Source organism: Capsicum annuum, chromosome 6, assembly GCF_002878395.1.
Source record: "Capsicum annuum cultivar UCD-10X-F1 chromosome 6, UCD10Xv1.1, whole genome shotgun sequence".
Taxonomy (NCBI): Eukaryota; Viridiplantae; Streptophyta; class Magnoliopsida; order Solanales; family Solanaceae; genus Capsicum; species Capsicum annuum.
Genome location: NC_061116.1, coordinates 211,727,607 through 211,750,529, shown reverse-complemented (window position 1 = coordinate 211,750,529; position 22,923 = coordinate 211,727,607). Strand labels below are relative to the sequence as shown.

At 34.5% G+C, this 22,923-nt stretch overlaps 2 protein-coding genes across 2 annotated transcripts; both read right to left on the bottom strand.

The window, feature by feature from the left end:
• Positions 1-6,151: 6,151 nt before the first annotated feature.
• LOC107874725 lies at positions 6,152-8,761 on the bottom strand. Its single transcript, XM_016721476.2, has 8 exons — positions 7,833-8,761; positions 7,698-7,731; positions 7,405-7,602; positions 7,232-7,321; positions 7,070-7,135; positions 6,892-6,983; positions 6,754-6,801; positions 6,152-6,665 (listed from the first exon to the last, which is right to left on the bottom strand). Exons 1-8 carry the CDS (start codon positions 8,201-8,203, stop codon positions 6,548-6,550), a joined length of 1,017 nt encoding a protein of 338 aa, XP_016576962.2. The 5' UTR covers positions 8,204-8,761; the 3' UTR covers positions 6,152-6,547.
• A 5,146-nt stretch (positions 8,762-13,907) lies between these two features.
• On the bottom strand, positions 13,908-19,747 carry LOC107875903 (60S ribosomal protein L44). The gene is made up of 4 exons (XM_016722795.2): positions 19,577-19,747; positions 18,928-19,107; positions 14,223-14,297; positions 13,908-14,144 (listed from the first exon to the last, which is right to left on the bottom strand). The coding sequence occupies exons 1-4, from the start codon at positions 19,577-19,579 to the stop codon at positions 14,085-14,087; spliced, it is 318 nt and encodes a 105-aa protein (XP_016578281.1). The 5' UTR covers positions 19,580-19,747; the 3' UTR covers positions 13,908-14,084.
• Positions 19,748-22,923: the final 3,176 nt, after the last annotated feature.

Genomic DNA, 22,923 nt, shown 5'->3' with positions numbered 1-22,923 from the left:
GGGAAGAAAAAAATTAAATTTTTTTTAAAAATAAATTTAATTTTTTTAGGCTAGGGGGTGGGGGGAAGGGATGGGAGAGGGGGCTGGTTAGGGGGGGAGAAAGGGTAGAGGTGTGGGGTAAGAAAAAAGTTTGAATTTCTTAATAAAATGTAGATATTATTTTTAGAAGGGGGCTGGTAGGGGTAGGGGTAGGAGTGGGATGGGGTTAGGAGATGGACTAAGAAAATTTTTTGAAATACTTTTTAAAACAATTGAATTTTGAGGGATTGGGGTAGGGGTAGGGGTAGGGGTGGAATGGGGGTAGGGTTGGTGTCGGGTTGATAGAGGTATTGGGCGCGGAGTAAATGATTTTGAAAATTGTATGAATATTTCAACTTTAAAGTGAGGTTGAAAGAGAGTTTTAGAAAATGTTTTTCTTACTTTTTGAAGGGAAGTCATTTTCCTTAGGTTTAAGGAAAATAAGTTAGTTTAAAAAACACTTTCCAAAACATATAAGTCAACCAAACATAAGAAAACTGAAAAACATTTTCTGGAAAATGTTTTCCTTCGTACCAAACACACCCTATGTCTCTAACCCATGAAATAACTTTGCATGTACCATTTGTATACTCTCTTTATTTTATTTGATATAATCAATATTTTAAAATATATATTTTTTATTCTATTGTTATGAGAAAAATAATAATTTAAAGTAATTTTTATATAACTTATAAATATTTAAATTTTAATTTAAAATATTAAACTAATTTAATCTATTCAACTTTGAAAATCAAATAAATTAACTCTTGAGAAGCGAAGCATAACAATTATAAAGGAATGGGATGTCCCAACTGAGCCAAAAAAATTTACTCCAAACTAGATATACAAAAACTTAGCATTATATTATATCAATTTAATAAATGTGTGATTCATACTTTTATTAAATTATACTTTCTCTATTTTAATTTGTTTGTAGTTACTATTTTGATTTTTGATAATCAAAGGACATTTTTTCTTATAGGGAGAAATGATTTTATAGTCGTTTAGAAACTTCTTTTAGTTTGATATTTCTTTATGTCTTCGTTCTTACATATAAATAGATCAAAAAACGCTATGCTCTTTTATTTAAATTGTAAAAGGTCAAGAGACTTATTATCTCTTTTCTTTGATTATATTTTTCAAATACTTTCTAAATTTGAATTGTTAATTATTATGACTAATAATACTTTTTATATAGTTTCTAAATATGTAGATCTTATTTTAAAGAATTAAATATTTGATGTCTAAATTCATTTCTAACTTTGGTTAGGTTAACTTTCGTACTTCAAGTTTGAATCAAGCCAATCAAATTGAAACAGACTATTGTTTGCTCGGTATATTCTTACAATCAAATTCAAAACTATAATTTTTATCATTTTTTATTAAAAGATTATCCTTTATGGAAATACGTCATGCAAAATAATATCTATAATTCCACATTCAGAGAACAATCTAGTGTTTGACAATCAATTTCAATACGTAAAAGATGATAGTTACATTAAAAAATTTAAAACAGATATAATAACCACAAATAAAAAATATAAATCTCGATGTAGTAAATGTCACTTCAGAAATTTACTGGTTCTCATGTTCCTTCATTGATAATTGGTTACAGGGTTGTGAATGTATGTTATAGAGTTTTTAATTGTAATTTAAGATATGTGGACTTATGGTGACAAATTGCCAAAAAAGGTTGTTAGGCAGTAATATATGTAGGTAATACGCAACTTTGAATAGTACACATATTGATAGTGCACTCATTAAAAGTCAGCAGAAATGAAGATGTCAAATTATTGTCGATAGATGTGTAAGCATATTAATAGAAATAAAATTAAGAATAATAACATATAAGCAAGATTGGAATGAAATTTCTTTTTTTCTTTTTTTGGTTAAAAGGGTGCATTTCAATATAATAAATAAAACATTACAGAAAGTATTACATACGACAGGGCTCAGCCCGGGTTAATTACAAAAGTGTAGTAGTTTTGCTCATCTGAGGATAGAGCATTTGGATTAACAGATCTTTCGAAAAAAGTTCCTCTCATGTCTGCTTCCAAGTCATGTTGAGCATACATGGGTGTAACTAGCAAAAGATGGGCCTCTTCGAAGTAGTTTGAGGCTGCCCCATGTTTGGCTAACTTGTCTGCGACCTGGTTCTGTTCCCTAAAACAATGATGTACTTCTGGGTGGCCCGTCTCCCTTAGCTTTGACCTACAAAGATTAATAATGTCATCATAGTGTTCATTTCCATCTGTAAGCATATGCACGATTTTAAGTGAATCAGTATTGATTTCAATAGGTAGGAGGTTGTGTTGAATAGCTAGAGTAATGCCTACCTTGAGGGCAATTAGCTCTATTAGGTTATTAGTAGAAAACATGAAACTTTTTGTGAAGCCTAAAATCCATTCTCCTAAGTGATTACGAATTATACCTCCAATTCCTCTCTTACCAGGGTTGCCCAAACAAGACCCATCCACATTGAGCTTATAATGGTCCGCCAAAGAAGGGTTCCATTTGATATGGATAGTGGGCGTAAGAGCTCTATTCTGAATTTTGTTCATGAGGAACTTGTATTCAATAGCTTCATTGTAGGCCTGAGCAAAGGAAGGCTTGACATAACCTTATTGGAAGAGGTTATGGTTCCTGGATTTCCAGATAACCCAGAGGCAATGAGGGATGATTTCATGCTAGAGAAGAGTTTTGTCGAAGGCCTTATGTTTGGTGGCTCTCCAACTGTTGGACCAGTGAAGAGAGAAAAGGTTAGAGGTTGTGTAGGCACTGGGGAAACTAGCATGGCTGAATGTATCGGCCCAGAACTGTGAGGTAGAAGGACAATTGAAGAATAGGTGATTAGAATCTCCAATCGTGTGGTACAGATTTTGCAGTGGGGGTTGATGTTCAAGCCCTCCTAGCCAGGTTAAAACCCATAGGGAGCTTGTCATGGTGCATGAGCCAGATAAAGAATTTGATTCTAGGGGGCGTTGGGAGTTGCCAGATCCAGGTGAAGGACTTGTCATTTCGCAGTGATTAGGATTTATTGGCCTTGACCAAGTGAAGGTATGCTTCTTTGCATGAGAAGGTCCCTTTGCTATTAATGGCCCAGACCGAAGAGTCCTTGACCACTTTGGTGCTGGGATAGAAGGAATTCTTAATATGATGAACTAGGACAGAAGGAATGTCCATGGAGATATTGTCAAAGCACCAAGAGCCCTGGTGCCAGACCTGGCAAAGATTAAGTTTCTCATCCAAAAATGTTAAAGGGACCTGGATGAGATTCCTGAGGGGAGGGGAGTTAGGTATCCATCTATCATACCAAAAAAGGACATTTGAACTTTCCTTGACAGCCCAGGTTGCTAAATCCTTGCATCTGGCCCAAGCTTGGCAGATATTCCTCCAAGTTCTGGAGGCATAAGTATAGCAAGTAGTGTCTTCTCTATAGTACTTGTTTCCCAGAACTTTGATCCATAGGTTGTCAGGTTGGGTCATAGCTCTCCAGTCTAAACTCATGAGAAGGGAGTTGTTTTTCTTGGAGGCTTTTTGGATGCCAAGTCCACCCTCAGTCTTGGGGAGAGTCACAGTATTCTAAGAAATCATGTGGATTTTCCTTTTCTCAGAGGTGGACCCCCATATGAAACTCCTAATGATTCTATCAATTTGGTTTAAGATTTGTTTGGGAATGGAAATGTATTGCATTACATGATTGGGAATACTACAAAGGGAAGCTTTTGCAAGGGTGGTTCCACCAGCCATATTAAGGAGCTTAACTTTCCAACCACTAAGCTTGGAGTTCAGAGAGTCAATGATGAAGTAAAAATCCCTATTACTTGGTTTGGAGTGGAAGATGGGGAACCCCAGATATTTGCCCAGCTCAGCCTTAGGATTGATCTGGAGTAGGTTAGCTAGCTGGTTTTTTAAGTGGGTGTTGCAGTTGTTAGAGAAGATAACTTTAGATTTAGAGTTGTTAACTCTTTGGCCAGAACGGGGGGAGAAACTGTTGAGAGTGGCATTGATAGTCTTACAGTTCTTCTCATCAACTTTGGATAAACGGATAAGGTCATCAGCAAAGAAAAGGTGGGAGACCTTGGGTCCTAATCTGGTGATAGAGATTGGGTCCCTGTGTAGCAGGTCAACCTCATGGTCAATCCTTCTAGAAAAGAGTTTCATGCACAGTATAAAGATGTAGGGGGAAATGGGATCTCCCTAAAGTAGTCTTACCCCCATTAATGAGGATAGAGATAGAGGAAGTAGAAATACAAGACATGATGAGTTTAATTAGATTGGGTGAAAGATTGAAGAAGTGGAGGGCTTGTCTAATGAAGGACCATTCAATTTTGTCAAAAGCTTTTCTCAAGATCAATTTTGAGCATCATATTAGCTTTCTTCCCCTTCATCTTGGAGACGTGGGTAATATATTCTTGGACAATTATGGCATTGTCAGAAGCCCTTCTTTTGGCTATAAAGCTTGAGTGTGAAGGGCTAATGAGATTACCAAGGTAAAGTTTTAATCTGTTGGCAATGATCTTGGTAATGATTTTGTATTGGGTATTACAGAGGTCAATTGGTCTAAAATTCCTGAGATTAGTAGCATTCTTGCACTTAGGAATCAAATAGAGGTAGGTTGAGTTGACATACTCATTCATAGTACCAGAAGAGAAGGTGTGGTTGAAGAATTGCACAATGGAAGGCTGAAGGATATCCTAGTATTTCTGGTAGAAAAGGGGGTGGATGCCATCAAGTCCAGGAGCCTTTTTAGGATGAAAGGAAAACACAGCTCTTTTGATCTTCTCCAGACTAGGCAGGGCTCCTAAGGAGGGGGGATCTTCTGACCTAAGAGAACCCCTGAAGGAGGGGTTCCTTTGGAATCTAAGAGGAGAAGAGGTTTGATCAGAAGAGAAAAGATTCTGATAATAGTTGAGGATTGAGGTTGTGATGTCCTCAGGAGTGTACAGCCAGTTGCCAGAATCATCTTTAATGGAGTTAATCCTATTGTTCCTTCTCCTATTGATGGTGGAGGAGTGGAAAAACTTGGTATTCTGGTCACCTTCAGTGAGCCAGGTTATTCTAGATTTGAGTCTCCAGAATTCTTGTAATCAACTTCTTCGTGTTGTTTACTTTTATTAGTCACTCCGCATAGTTTGAATAATTATAGAATTGTCTCTATTTACGTATTTTGTAGGAATGAGGATAAATACCAATCTTATTTATATTTATAATCTTTTAAAAAAAGATAAATTAAATGATTATAGGTCCATATTTAGTGTATAATTAATGTACAAGACATATATAAAGATTATACATAGATTATGTAGTGATTATTCTCCAATTATACACTATATATCTATGTATAATCTTTACAAATTACATCGATACATTAATTATTAATTATACACTAAATATAGTCCAGTAATTATAATAAACTATTTAATTTATCTTTTAAAAAGGGACATAAGTATAACTAAGACTTGTACCTATCCTTATCCCTACAAATACATGGATTGAATCAAAATAAAAAATTAAACAACACGTGAAAATTGGTTATAATGTGGCTATCAAAATAAAGTACGACTATTGCTGTAAGTTTAAAACTTATATGAGCTGCTATATGACTTAATTTTTCTAAATAATATGTATTCTCAATTTAATTTTTAATTATTTAGGTCAAATTACTTTTTTTGGTACAAACACAAAATACAAGTGCATCAGGCTTCTTAATTTGACCCAATCTGTCACGCTTGGAACATTATCACCGAGATTGTTGAGCTAGGCCTATATAGACAACTCTACTTCACTGGAAAGACATGATACTTATTAGCGAGCGTATGATGACTAACAATTCTGGACTGAGAGCTATGTTCAAATCCAGTCCTTTTATACAAAACTAGAGTGCTATACCTTTTGTGGAAGCCCATTTAAATGGAACCTGTTGAAACATGAAAGCCAAGGGACAATCTTTGTGATATAAATCATATAATAATAATGACTCTACACTCTTTAACCAGCTTTTTTGACTGGGATTGAAATTCTTTTCCAGTATATCTAGTCATTATTTCCCCACCAAAAGTTACATCAGATCTCAACAGTGGTGTTGAACCTGTACAATTTAAGTTAACAAAGCACATTGTAGTGAACAAAGTAGGGAAAATAAATGCTTATACTTCTTTATAATGCATATAGAATACTGCATTTTCCATCATATGTACATATTGCAAGTAAGAGCTCAACAATAAGTTATATGAATAAACAAATCTCTTTCACCATAGTTACCCAAGATGTACATCTAGCAAACCAAAAGTTCAAATCCCTATATTTTCACAGCTACTTTGCTACGTAAAAATTTTGTTTTTTCTACCTCATCGTTACTTCCAGAAAAAGGACCAGCGATCCAAGTTTGGTGTTCAAAACACGAGATTATGTCACAAGTAGAAATATATTTCCCTTATATAGCCGTCTTGAAACCTGAAAATTTCTTATTTGGCCTAAGAATGTCAAGATTCATACAGCCGATCCCAACTTGGTTAGAATTGAGGTGTCATCTTGCACACCGATAAGACTGAGGAAACCACTTCGAGAACAAATGGTGTTTTAGCTTTATGACCAAAACGAAAATGCCATAGCACGGTATGTGCATAAATGCCACCAGCAAGTACCTGAAAAATCACCAGCAGATCGTATATTTGCTTAAACAAACTCATGGACTTACATTGTATAGTTTAGGACATGATAGGAAGTACATACCACAAAGGTGAAAATGCAGATGATAGATCAAGGAATGGATAGGGCCACCTGTTCAACAAAATAACATCAGTACTAATAATTAATCGATTAACCAAGATTGAAGAACGTAACAACATAGCAATGTAGCATTATCATTACCAGATTGAGATGCAGGCATGAACAGCCCATTGGAAAATAACATAAATTCCTGTCCACATAAAGAAGTATCCAATTCGAAACCAAGGAAATCGCTGAAACAACACAACAATAGGAAACTGACGATCAGTTTTAAAGTCTACGAATACCACATTTGGTATCGATAAAGTTTGCAACTTACCAAGCAATTCATAGCAGTATCACCAAGTAGAAATACAACATTGACTGAATGCATATTTATAATCCACTGCAAGATACAGAACATAACATTTAGAAACACAACGAACAGTAATACGCAGAACTTCACTCAACTAGTCCCCAGTGACTAGTGTAGCATACTTACAAAATTTAACTTGTAGCCTTTAATGGTCAAATATGGAACAAGTATGAACCAGAAGACACAATCCGTAAGCGTTACAGCCCCTGCATTCATCTTTAACAACAAGAAAAGAACAATCTTTAAAGTCATTACATTGCATCTCAAACTTCACATTGAAGTAGCGAATCGCGATATACCTGGAAGATTATTTGGAAAAAATATTCCCAAAACTCAGCAATTTGACGAGAAGTTTGTTCTACATTTTCCCCTATATGTTTTGCAGCAACTGAACTTTGTGAACCATACTCAATATCTAACCTCTCAACATCAGTTCCATCAATACCAACTTTATTGTGACACTTGTAACATCCATACATTGATAGAACAGATCCAATCTACATAATTTAACACATTATTAACATAAGCAAAATAACATAAGAGATAAAAAAAATGTACCTACTGAAAGGTAAATTTTTTTGCTTTCACTTACCGCGAAATAAATAGTAATCAGAGTAAATGTCCACCTGTTCCACAGCAAATATCAAATCGAACTACAGTCAGTCAGACTTATCTATAACAGTCAACACATACAAAAACGTTTATAGAAAGGTTTGGCTGTACTTACTGTGTGTAATAGTAAAAGATTTCACCACCATCGACAGTAACGTTTAATATTAGCAACAACAGAAGAATCATGAAGGCAAATACTCTGAATGCAAGAAGCCAAGCAGGATGTATAGTTTTAAGACATGGTCTCCATACTTCATCTTGATACAATAACCCAGGGGACTCTTTTTTATTTTCATTACTTCCATTTTTTCGAATTCGAGGTCCTTCATACTTAATTATTAGCACTGCTGCAAACACCATAGAAGCCAAAACCCAAATGCAGCATAACAAAAACCTCCAATTAAGCCAGTAACTAGAAATTGTTGTATCAGCAGTCATTACTGGCTGCCAAGAATTCTTTGGAGCTCTTGCTAAAATACTCATCATAACATTGATTTGAAAATTAACATAAGGTGAAAAAAGAATATGAAAACAATGGGTAGAGCTTGTTATATGATTTGTAAATGTGGTAGGGGAATATATTTATGTACTGTAAAAGCAGCTAGCAGTGAAAAAGATAAAGGAAGCTATAAGGCCAAAGCTGAAATGTTGTAAGGAGTATAAAGCAAGTTAGTCATGGGGGAATTGTGGACAATGTATATAACAAGAATATTTGTATAGTTATTGTTGTGGTCAGAAAATGCAAAACAGGTGGTAAGAAATTGACCAACATTGATGTTTGAAAGTAACCAGAGATTGCTAACTTTTCAGTATATATTTGCACAGTAAGCTAGATATAATAATATTTTTTTACAAAAAAAGAAGGCAATCTGGTGTAATGGAGCTCTCAAGCGCAAAGATCTAATACACGCAATCTTATCTTATATTTGTGCAAGAGACTATTTCTATGGCTTGAATTCGTAACCCGCGGACACATAATATAAGAAAGTTTAACGCAAATTTTTGGAATAAAAGATTGTAAGTTATTAATTGTAAGCAAAGAAAGACAAGGTGGGGGGGTGTAAGAGATGCTTTGCTTCTTTGCTTTTAAGGATTAAAAAATTATAAATAAGAAAAGGAGAAAAAAAAGAAAAAGACAAGTGATGAGGAGAATAAAAAAGTATGATGTTCTTTGAGAACAAGTTTGTTTATTTATTTATTTATTTATTATCCCAATAAGATCTGCTAATATGGCATGGTCCTAAAATGTGAAGTCACAATCTCTATATGCCCATGCAAATATAAAATTGTACCAATACACAAATATACATTTTTTTGGTTAACTCAATAAATAAATATCTTATCTGTCTCAATTTATGTGATGATATTTAATTAGATACAAAATTTAAAAAGAAAAAAAAAATTAAAAAGGCACTCAAACTTGATCTCAGCTAGAACGTAATCACTTTAACTTTTGAGCGTGCACATCTAGACATCTCAACTCATCTCTACTGTATCAGTTGAACAGTACTTCAGCGTACAAAATGATCATCTAGATACCTCCAGAATCATTTATGTGCCAAATCAGCATCAGTTGTACCCATAAGACACGGTTAGGACAAGGTGAAGTGCTTAGTTGTCAATTGAAACCAAATTAATTTACCTATAATGTACCATCTCAAATTTTAGAGTGTTTTGTATCAGGTGAGGTGAAATTTGAATATCTATATATGCATTATGCCAAAGTAAACTATTGACATTTATGTATTTATAATCATTTCACTAATACTTCCTCCATTTAAAAAAGATTGAAATTTTAAGAAAATAAAAAAGACTTTTGAATCTTGTGGCCTTAAATTAAACTTGTGTCAAATGTACCAAAATGTCATTTAATCTTTTGGTCCTAAATATGTCATATGGAAAGTTGAATTAAAGTATTGCTAAAAAGAAAAAGGGGTCATTCTTTTTTAAACGGACTAAAAAGGAAAGTAGGTTATTTTGTTTTAAACGGAGGAAGTAACAAATGAGAAATTTTAATTTAAATTTTTACTAAATATATTTTTTAAAAACCACCTTTTTTTAATAAAAATAGTTTTTATTAGCTATGTCTTGGCCATTTATTTTTTCAGCAAACATAGGTGGAAGTATCACAAACTTTATCTTATGAGGTAAGACACGGCACATATCACCTTTTTTGTTGCATATATAGTTTATTGTAGTCCCTTTTTTTAGTCTTTTGAATTTCAAATACCCTCCTCCTCTGTGTTTGTGGATTTTGTGTTGGATTACTTGTCGAGTTTTCTTGTTTAACAAAAATAAAATAAAAATGTACAGTTGTAGTATGTAAAGCTTTGTGGGTTACGTTCCCAAAAAAGAGACAATGCACTTTGCAAAGATTTAGGAATTGAAATGATACTAATTGCAAGTCTCCAAGATATATCATAAGCTCAACAAAGATTGTATTGACTCAAGAAATGTGTTCTATTTTATTAGTTTCTTGTTATGTTAGACGACCATTATATTATTTGGAATATAAGATAAAGGGTAGTGCAATATTTCTACAAATATTAGAGGATTATCAGGTTTCTACGCAAGGATGAATAACTTTATCGGATACCTTAAATAAATTTCATATCGAAATAAGATAATGCAAATTTACATTATCGGCACACTTTTAGGTTTGATATAACTTTGTACTCTAACAAACAAAATATAAAGTGAACGTGACTTTGCTGGTGTTTGACTATAGATTTTAAATAAGACTTATCTTTAAAAATATGTTTGTCCTTAATTAAATTTTGAAGAAATTATCTTTAAAGATTTTCAAGTTTTCAAAAATGAGTTCAGTGAATTTCAAACTTCAAAAGAAAAATTTTAAGTGGAATATATGTTCAAACATAACTTTAAATTTAGAAAATTAATAATGCAAAAATTCAAAAAATTAAATTCTTAAACTTTAAAATCTATGATGAAATGGAAGTTTTATGCTCCTCATTACTTTGATTTGATCTAAGAAAGTGAATAAACATAAGTGTTGGGTGATTACTATACATGTCAGGTTGGAGGGTCACCATCCTGTAAAGCAAATACATAGAGCATGACAAGGCAAGATGGTTACATCGTTACGCGTATAGAATATGCTTTTCCATCACGATTTTCTCTTTAAGAACACTCGCTTCGTTGATTCTTTCCCTTATTTCTTTTATCTTAACGATCTTGACATTATCTCGGAGAGAGGCCTACTTATTCACTATTGGGATCAAACTATTGGTATTAGTCTCCCATCATTTCAAGTAGGGGGTTCAATATTCAAAGAAAATTAAGTCGAAGGGGGTTCAACACCTACTATAACCACATAAAAAATAATTTTAATCATGTATAAATATTATATTTTTCCGTTGAAGGGGGTTCGAACGAACCCTTAAAGAGGGCTGGCTCCGCATCTGAATTCATAAGCTCAACAAAGATTGTATAGACTCGTGCTAGAGGGTGGTGGCGTGAGGGTAAAAGAAAGAAAGAAATTATTATTTCTAAGCCAGCAAGTTTTGGAGAAATATACATAGCTGCACAGAACAGTTGAGATCAGACTCAGATCGAAATGAGAGTAAAAAATAAAAATTTTATTAGACATAATTAACATAAATTTACATCATGAGCACAATTTAAGCTTTGACTATTAATTAATTGGTCAAGAAAACAAAATCAAAAGCAAACATAATTTAACTAGCGTTGGACAATAGATTTTAAATCAGATTTTCTTTTTGATCTTAATTAGATTTTTGAATTTGTTGAGATTCTCACTCACAATTTTCTTGCAAGTAAATGCATGTCCAAACGTAATTTTAAATTTTAAAAATTATAAGTTCAACTATAAACTATAAACGTAGTTAAGAGAAGTGTTGGATGATAAGGACCACCGTCCTGTAAAGCAAATACATAGAACATGACTTTTCTTCTTGACCATATGGAATGAAAAATGCATGTTAGTCTTTTCTTCTTGTTAAGTTCTGGACCCTCGTTTATAAAGGGTCCACATCCCAATATAAATGTAAAACTTAAATAAATTTATTCCTTACTTTCTGTGACTGCTTTTTGCTATACTATAAATCATTTCTTATCTTATAATTTTCATATACATGATTAACATTAGATTCATAATTTTGAACTTAAGAATGTAACGGTTAATTACTTCATTTTTGCTTGGATACATAATTTTTATGAATGAGATCGATACATAATTGTAATGATTAATAAAAAAGTTAGGAATTTTATGTAGATGAGTGAAGATAAGTTGTGATGGTATGTAATTTTGTTATGAGCTGAAAAGATGGTCAAGCTTGGTTCAGAAGCAACAAAATATCCCTCTCATCACTTTTAGTTTCTATGGTAAAGGTAAAACTGCTATTAGGATCAAACTAATACTATTAGTTTCTCATCATTTGCCTTTATGATCTTCACACAGTCAAAAGGATCGTTAGTTGATACAAGGGACTTTGAACCTAAAGGTTGTGCAGAGAATAGTACTTGAAACTAGTTCGTGGCGACTCATACGGTATGAGAAAAATCGAAAAAAAGTGTAGAAGAGGGAACAACTTACAAGTATCGTAGAGAAATGATAAGTGGGAGAAGTGAAATTACAATAATCTCTTCAAGAGTGGAAAGACTCTATGTGTCCCTTTCCTCTTCACATGATGAACATAAAGAGGCTCCTCCCACTTAAAAGTATTTGATGTATATATGCACTAGTTTTCCTGTTATGATGATTGGTCAAATGTACATTTTATATTTTCCAAAGCTTTTTAATACACGCTAATCTACGTCTATGAGCAGGAACTTGTTTCTTGCATCACATGTTTAAAGGAGAGCATATATCTTAGTATTTTAGAGACACTTTCTTCAACCAAAGTAGTATCATTTTCTTTTGCCAGCAAAGTTTGTAAGGACAAATAAGTTGTGATGCCAACAAGGCTGGAGACTACATTCACAAGAAAATCCCAAGCCCTTACGACGTCTGGAATTTGATTTCCCAGACGAAGGTGTCAAACCAGTGAAATCTGTTTCCAAATGACTTATCTTTTGTCAGTATGAAAATTTTATCATCTTTGTAGGATTTATTGCATTCCCAGGAGGTGCGTAAAAGGATAGTTTCAAGTATCTTGAGTCCTTGATTCAGGGGAATGGTGAGATTGACGAGGATGTCTCCCACCGTGTTGGGACGGGATAGATGAAGTGGAAGCTCGCCTCAGGGGTGGTGTTGTGTGATAAAACGGTGCCGCCCAAGCTTAAAGGCAAATTCTATAGGGTGGCAGTCCGTCCGGACATGTTGTATGGAGCAGAGTGTTGACCAATCAAAAACTCTCACATTCAAAAATTAAAGGTGGTGGAAATGCGGATGTTGCGTTGGATGTGTGGGCTTACTAGGGGTGATAGAGTTCGGAATGAGACCATTCGGGAAAAAGTTGAAGTGGCTTCGGTGGAGGATAAGATGCGGGAAGTTCGATTGAGATGGTTCGGCCACGTGATGAGGAGGGGCACGGACGCCCCTGTTCGTAGGTGTGAAAGGCTTGCGTTGGAGGGCTTCAGGCGGGGTAGGAGTAGGCCGAAGAAATACTGGAGAGAGATAATTAGGCGGGACATGAAGCAGTTACAGCTCACTGCGGATATAACCCTAGATTGAAAGATCTGAAAGACGCGAATTAAGATAGAAAGCTAGTACCAGTTTGGGGTCATTGGGGTAGGGCTTTACTTGGTGGGTGCATTATTCTTGTTATGCCACCTTGTTGCATGCTTTATTATGAATTTGTTTATTATTCATTGTGGGTGGCTTATTTATGTCTTCTCATCTCGTTCCGTGCTTTATTACGGATTTGATTATTATCTCGTGTCTTGAGCTGGGAGTCTGTCGTTAACAGCCTTGCTACTTCTTCGGAGGTAGTGGTATGGACTGCGTACATCTTACCCTCCCCAAACCCCACTATGTGGGAATACACTAGGTTTGTTGTTGTTGTAGGATTTATTGCAGTTTTATATGCTCCATCTGTAAATCAGACTAACCCCTTGCACCATTTCCTTTGGCAAAAGGAAATGCTTCAATATAAAGCCTACTTGGGAAAGGCATATAACCAAAATATAACACCAACATACGAATTGATAGCAGTAGAACTTTCTAGCCATAGCTTAAGCATCATCAACAAGACAATAACGGAACAGCTGAATCGGAAACTTAAATATTCATTTCATCCCCTGATAAGATTTATCATTGACACAGAGCACATAACTAACCAGGAATCGATAACAGAAAACTCCTCAACTACATTCGATGTAAAACAAATATCTGAAGAGTGTAATAGAACAGGAGAGAGAGATTAAATTCTGCTTCACAAGCAATCTAGAAAAGAGAGGTTCCTTTTCCTTTCTTGTCACCGCCAATCTCAAAATGCTTGCACCTCTGCACAGCACCAAAGACGATGAATATTTATAATAATGAAAATGCAACTGCATAGTAGAGTCGTATGAGTTAACCTACCTTGATTGGGTGCTGTGACACATGTTTGCAACCTTGGCATTGCAATCTCAAGACAATCTTCTTCGTGGTCTTTGCCTGGTTTGGAAAGATAAACGTAAATCAGTGATAGAAAACTAGACTTGAAAGTCAAACGTGCAAACATACCGACTATGGCGCTTAATCAGTGAAAATCTCCTTCTCTTCCTGTATCTTGTTTTAACAAATGACTAATATTCCATATTTCTATTTCAACTATCAAATGTTCATTAGTTATTGGATTGAGACAAATCCAGAGCCCGTTTGGCATAGCTGGCTTGAAGTAGCATTTAAACACCCGATGCTGAACACCATTTAAGTATTGAAGCTAATTTATCTATGAATAGGCAGTCAGATGTTAGAATATAAGTGCTAAAACTAAAGACAAACAATTAAGTATTTGTCAAGAAAGGAACTCGGAACCAAAATAAGCCAAGAAATAAAAAAAGTTACCAAAATAGGCTAAACGTAATAAATTATTACGTTTTCCACTTTTTCTTAACGGCTAACTAACGGAGTTCACTTTTTATAAAACCTAAGAATTTCTTACGTTTTACATATTTATTTGTAAAACGTAATAATTTCTTACGTTTTATCAAAAAAATTTGCAAAACGTAATAATTTCTTATGTTTTATCAAAAAATTACGTAAAACGTAAGAAATTCTTACGTTTTACACGAAATTCGAAATAAAGAAAGAATTGCGTTCGTAGATATGATGGGATAAGGGTTGGTGGTTAATCTTAAATTTTTCTTTAGCGGTGGACTTCAAGGAAAGGTCGAGACAGTGTTTTGTCACATCAATAATAGTCAACTTTTTATAAAAACTGTACCAAAACGTAATTAGTCTGACTATACCTCAAACATGGATATTCATTTTTATTTTGTCTGAAAATATTAATTCCTATAAGCTTGATTCCGATGGCACTATTTTAACTTGATGCTTGCTTGATGTACTAAAAGTCATAGGTTCTAGTTAAGTAGCCACTATGAGGCTCCCCCAGACATGGAAGGGTAGTCATGTGTGATAGGTTTTTTCTCATTTTACATGTTAAAGCAATTTGTTTTATCTTGAAAATTCTGATGAGACAGCGTAAAGCAGCTGAATAATGATTCCAAATAATTTTCAGTTAGTGTCCTCAAACACTGATTCACTTTCTCTTGCTCTTCATAGTTTCCAAGAGATTTACAGATTTGGGGTTTTGCAGTGCTTTGCTGAAAGTAGAAAAAGCAATGGCAAGGGGTGGTGGAGGTGGAGGTGGAGGAGCAGCTCCAGCAAAAGGAAGTGAACCAGTACCACATCCACCAAAAGATCAGCTTCCTAATGTTTCTTACTGCATTAATGATCCTCCCCATAGTTGAGAGTTTGTAATGTAATTTGAGGTGTAGTCAGACTAATTACGTTTTGTCAGTTTTCCAAAAAGTATACATCGTACGTATTTCTTACGATTTAGTACAATTTTTAGAAAAAGAAACTATTACTGATGTGACAAAACACCGTCTTTCTTTATTTCGAATTTCGTGTAAAACGTAAGAATTTCTTACGTTTTATATATTTTTTTGATAAAACGTAAGAAATTATTACGTTTTACAAATAAATATGTAAACAACAACAACAACAACAAACAACCCAGTGTATTCCCACAAAGTGGGGACTGGGGAGTGTAAAATATACGTAGTCCATACCGCTACCTCCAAAGAAGTAGAGAGGTTGTTTCCGATAGACCCCCGACTCAAAATAAAGAATAGTAAACAAAGTCGTGATGAAACATGAAGCAGGGTGAATGGCTTTACAGGAGTAAAGAATAAGAAATAATAAAAATAGAAATCAGAGCAATACGGAATAAGAGAACTAAGAGCCATATGCAATAAGAAATAAAAAATATGAAATAGGACACCCGCCTAGTAGTAACCTACACACACAGACCAAAGACACCCACCACACCCAAACTCTCCTGACTAGTGGCTCCTATCTATGGCCACGATCCTAGGATTACTAACCCTGCTAAATAGGAGCTCTCCTAACTACTTGCTACAACCCACGCACCCCCCTAACCTCCTACCCGTATCCGCAACCTCCACACCTTCCTATCTAGGATCATATCCTCAGTAAACTGAAGCTGCTCCATGTCATGTCTAATCACTTCTCTCCAGTATTTCTTCTGCTTACCTCTACTCCTCTTGAAGCCATTCAAAGCTAGCCTCTCACACGTACGAACTGGGGCATCCGTGCTCCTCCTCATCACATGCCCAAACCATCTCAGACTTCCTTCCTTAATCTTGTCCTCCACCAAAGCCACTCCCACCTTCTCTCGAATAATCTCATTCCTAAATCTATCCCCTCTAATAAGTCCACACATCCAGCGCAACATTTGCATTTCCGCCACCTTCAATTTTTTAATATGGGAGTTCTTGACTGGCCAATACTCCGCTCCATACAACGTAGCTGGACGGACCGCCACTCTATAGAATTTGCCTTTAAGCTTAAGGGGCACTTTCCTATCACACAACACTCCTGAGGCGAGCCTCCACTTCATCCAACCTACTCCAATACGATTAGAGACATCCTCATCAATCTCGCCAGTTCCCTAAATCATAGACCCAAGATACTTAAAACTATCCCTCTTACAAACATCCTGGGAATCCAACCTCATCACCACTTCGTCCTCCTGCCTCAAGTCACTAAACTTGCATTCCATATACTCCGCCTTGGACCTACTCAACCTGAACCCCTTATATTCAAGTGTTTGCCTCTAAACCTCCAATTTTTCATTCACCCCCCCTCCCTCCGCAACTCATCAATCAGCACTATATCATCCGCAAATAACATACACCAAGGCACCTCATCTTGAATACTCCGCGTCAACACGTCCATCACCAACGCAAACAGAAACGGACTAAGAGTCGAACCCTGATGCAACCCTGTCTCGATCGAAAAATGCTCTGAGTCTCCTCCCATCGTTCTCACTCGAGTCTTCCCTCCATCGTACATGTCCTTAATAGCTCTGAGGTACGTCACCGGGACCCCTCTCACCTCCAAGCATCTCCAAAGAACCTCCCTAGGGACTTTGTCATATGCCTTCTCCAGGTCGATGAACACCATGTGCAAATCCCTCTTCCTTTCCCTATATTACTCCACCAATCTCCTCACCAGGTGGATTGCCTCTGTCGTCGAGCGATCAGGCATTAAACCAAACTGATTTTTCGAAACGGACACGACCCTCAATCTCCGCTCAACCACACTCCCCCAAATCTTCATAGTATGACTCAACAACTTAATACCCCTATAGTTGTTGCAACTCTGAATGTCACTCTTGTTTTTATATAACGGAATCATCGTACTCCATCTCTAAGCCTCAGACATTCTTTCAATCTTGAAAATATCGTTAAACAAATCAGTCAACCACCTTAAACCTGCCCCACCCATAAACTTCCAAAAATCCACCGAAATCTCGTCGGCCCCCGTCACCCTACCCCTCCGCATCCTACAAATAGCCTCTCTGACCTCTTCCACCTTAAAATTTCTACAGTAACTGAAATCACGGCTCTCCTCTAAATGCTCCAGCTCCTCTAATTCAATGCCTCTGTCCCCCTCCTCGTTCAAAAGTTTATGGAAATACCCCTGCTATCTCTTCTTAATGTAAACATCCTCCACCAAAACTCTACCATCCTCCCCCTTAATGCACTTCACTTGATCGAGGTCACAACACGTAAGAAATTCTTACATTTTATAAAAAGTCAACTCCCTTAGTTGACCGTCAAGAAAAAAGAGAAAAACGTAATAATTTATTACGTTTAGCCTATTTTGGTGACTTTTTAAATAGGTGGCCTCTTTTGGTCACTTTTTTCATTTCTTGGCTTATTTTGGTTCCGAGTTCTCAAAAAAGGGTTGATAAACAATTATTTTGTTAAACTAACATAAATGTTTATTGAACTGTTAACACTATAAGTGAGCCATTTATTTCAAGATCTTTTAATTTTAAATGAATCCAACACAAACTCATTTGCCTCAACGCGCTTTAAATCATAAATCAACTGGATTTGATTATTTGGAGTCTAACATCAAATAAAAGATGGAAGCCTTAAAGTCCATATTGTTTACTAGCCTTTCACGTAAACAATTCAAAACATCAAGAGAAAGTCTCAACGAACCGATTTTTATTGAATATATACATGAACATTAAACCAAAACATATCGCGAGAAAACCCAAATAGCAAGTCCATGGAAAAGCTAAATTGAAGCATTTCTCCAGTGTTCGAACGTCCTTTCTATGGGCCCCATTCGACTAAACAAATAAGTTTGACTAAAATGATAACTTATGTATTCCCACAGAGTGGAGTCGGGGGGAATAGAGTGCACGCAGTCCGTACCTGTACCTCATATGTGAGGTTGTAATCTTATCTAATCAATTTAGAAATATTAGTGACATAAATTAATTTAAAACTAAAGTTTAGCAATAATCAGCCTAACCAAACAGGCAAATGCTCATTTATAGAATTAGCTACAACACTTGAAATTTGGATTATTGGATTGAGAATATTGGAAATGGATCTTCTAGATTGTATAGGCAACTAGTTAACTTGCTCGCGCTTTGCGCTGCCATTAAAAAATCAATGAATCTATTAAGTACTAATTTTATATAGCCAATATACACAAGCTTGGAATTGAAGCAATAGGGTATGGTTCTCACCTTCTTGTGGAAGACAGGCTTTGTCTGTCCACCGTAACCAGACTGCTTGCGATCATAACGACGCTTTCCCTGAGCAGCTAAGCTATCTTTGCCCTTCTTGTATTGTGTAACCTTATGCAAGGTGTGCTTCTTGCACTCCTTCGACTTGCAGTAAGTCTTCTTCGTCTTAGGAACGTTTACCTTCAAACGTTAAAACATTCAAAACTAAGTTAATCAAACAATTAAAAAAAAAGGACATCCCAGTACACTAAACTCCCACTATGTGCAGGGCGCGCAGAGAGGCTGGACCACAAGCGTCTCTATTGTACCCAGCCGTATCCTGCATTTCCGCAAGAGACTGTCTACCCGACTTGAACCCGTGACCTCCTGATCACATTCAGTAACTTTATCGGTTATTCAAACGGCAGTGTGCCTGAAGTTACTGTTGTAAGTGGGGTCCGGGAAGGGTTAGACCACAAGCGTGTCTATTGTTGCATTTCTGCAAGAGGCTGTTTACGCGAGTTGAACACGTGACTGTGACATCAACTTTATTAGCTACTCCAAAACTCTGGCAAATTGTAATATAACTTAATTTTAATTCGTTTTAGGAGAATAATGAAACAAAATTACGTATGAAAAAGTCTATAATATGGAAAAACACGAGTATTACCATTGTGGCCGGCGTGATAATGGAACGAAAATGGGAGGGAATACTGATGCCTTTGATGTATGAAGAGATTGGTTTTTGCAGTGAAGCTTAGGGTTAGTAAAAAGAGAGGCTATTATTAGTGAACTTTGGGCTAGAGAAAATATCTGTTTTGGGGCACTATTTGGTTGGCCCATTTAACTTGTATTTATTGCAATTTAAATATAGTAAAAATTACATTTATATATATATATATATATATAACAACATGTTTACTAGTATTTTCTAAAAATTTAACTTTTTCCAAAATTTCATAAAATGTCAATATTTGACCATTGAGGATACAAGTTAATTAACTTAATATATACTACGGATGCATGTTTTAATTAAACTAACCAGCAAGACTTAAGGGAAGTAATGGATCACTTAGCATTAAAACAGTAATTAATCTAACTAATTATGGTAAAAATAAAATAAAATTTCATGATTTATGGCAATTAGTTTGTTATTCCACCTTTCTGATAAAAAACCTTTCACATAATCTGTTTTGAAATAGCAAAAACTTCATACCGCGTGTTCCAAAGATTCAGACGATCAATTTTTTTCTGATTTGTTAATTTTGTTTGTTTATTTGAAATAAATATTTCAGTGTTGTTACGTCATTCCGATGTTTGGGTTAACAAAATCAACTATGTGGGCTATAAGAGCGATGGAATCGTGATCAGTGAACATATAACTTACGAAAAATTGATTTCGACAATTGCCGAAGAACTGAAAATAGATGAAATCAAAAAAAAATGAGGCTCGTTACACTATTGAAGGAAATATTTGTCCGTTGTTGATTCGTTATATTGATTGCATAAGTTAGATGATATCTTTAATTGAAAAATCATGCAAAGCAACTTGTTTCTGCCAATTTTGATTATTTGCTGCAGTATTGTTGTTGGGTTTTTTATTCTGTTCTTATGTTGTACTAGATACATAATAACAAAAGACGTATCGTCATATATTAATATGTATCTTATTCAATTATTGATCTTTCAAATACCTTCACTTTTCCTATAAACATTGTTAGAGTAGATTTTCATTACTATATGTATTTCGGATTGTGTGATATCTATGATGATGTATTACAGTCTGAGGTTGTTACAGTGACTGTCCAAATTAAAATAATTGTTTAAGCTAAAGATTATGCAATATTAACTTGTTTCTGTCAAATTTTGATGATTTTCTGACAGTAAAGATATTTTGGATGTTTTAGCTGAATGTATTTTGTATTCAATACATAATAACGAAACATGTATCTTTCTTTATGAATATGTATTTTGTTCATTTGTTTCTCTTTCAGTTACCTTCATTTTTCCTTTAATCACATTAGATACATAAAGAATTTAATTTGTATCTCTTTTAGTTTTAATCATTACAGTTGCCTGTTCTAACATATATTCCATTTGATTTCATTTTGAATAACATGTATTCCATTTGTATATATCTATTATAAGGAAATATATTTTAATATTTAATGATAGTAACCAACAAATTTTTATATTTTTATGTATCTATAACCGTTTTTTGTTAATCGGAATACATGTTTGACTCTAACCATAACAAACTAATGCAAAACTTATATTACTAAATCTTAATAATATTGACAAATTATATTTTATAATTGATACAAATTTTGTAAACTTGTATCAATAAATTAATGGGAGATACATCCTATAAGAATGTATCTCTTTTCAATCTTTTACTATAACAGAACTACTAATATACTATTTAATAGCATTGTCGGTTCAATATATCTTAATTTCTATCTAATGTGTCACAACAAAATACATAATGAAACCAAATACAACAAATTAACAAAGGAACAAAAAAGCTATTTATTTCGGTAACCGTCTTTCTTAAAAAAATTTAAAAAATAATAATATCATCAATTAAAATGTCGAATCAATAGATAAAAGATCCACGAACAAGTTGAGAAACTATTCATCACTATTCATCAGTCAACTACATTGTCACTCCTCCTTTGGAAAGAAGTTGCAAGTACGCTTATAATGACCTTCATAACCACATCTCCCGCAATAATTACTGCTCGATGTCATTGTTTCACTTGATTTCTTGTGCCTGTGTTTCTTTGGCCTTCCAAGCAGACGTTTATATTTTGGTGGTAACACAACTTCGTCCATAACTTCTTGTGGCACAATTCAGTCCTTCTTATCGGGCATTGAAAACATTGATTCTTCTTCATATGTATTCCTTAATGTTTCAAGATAGTAAAACTTGAAGCAATAAGGCTTCATATCAACTACATGATTGCTTCTTAAATTGCATGAACTTACAAATTTAAGAGGATGAGGTGGAATTTCCTTTATAACGTAACTCAGTCCCTAAAAAAAAAAAGTTGAGATGCAACAAATCTACATTAATACAATACAATATATACAAAAACTCTAAGAACATCATAATTTAGATACAAAATGTATGTTTAAGCTTAAAATCATATATCTCAGAAGAAAAGACATATATTTTTTATAACACGACTTTCAATAAAATTTAAACAACATTAGATACATGTCAAAGCATTAATAGTAACTCACAGATACAAGTTAACACAACATGTATCTATGTAGTTATAAACTTGTATCTTTTGTAATACGACTTTCAATAAAATTTAAACAACACTAGATACATTTCAAAGCATTAACAGTAACTCACAGATACTAGTTAGCACAACATGTATCTATGAACTTATAAACTTGTATCTTTTGTAATACGACTTTCAATAAAATTTAATCAACACTAAGTACATTTCAAAGCATTAACAGTAACTCACAAGTACTAGTTAACACAACATGTATCTATGAACTTATAAACTTGTATCTTTTGTAATACAACTTTCAATAAAATTAAAACAACACTAGATACATATCAAAACATCAACAATAACTCACAAATACAAGTTAACACAACATGTATCTATGTACTTATAAACTTGTATCTTTTGTTTTATTAATTTCAATAACACATAAAAAATACAAGATACATATAAAATTGACAACAAAGAATCAGATAAACAATGAATTTCTAAACGTATTATCCATGTCTAAATATGTATCTCGGCCTAATATTTATTAGATCTAAACATGCCAATAACTTTGAAAGAACAAACCTTCTTAAAACGTTGAAAGTTCATTGTTTCTCATCAAATCAAAGTTCCAATGTAAATCACAGCCTGGCTGTACAACTCATTAGGAGAAATCTCTTTAGTATTAACAGCTCCTCCTGTTCTTGATATGTCCTCCGCTAACACATACTGTAGACACGTAATTTTTGATCCTCCCTAAATTTTAACTTGTTTATCGATATTA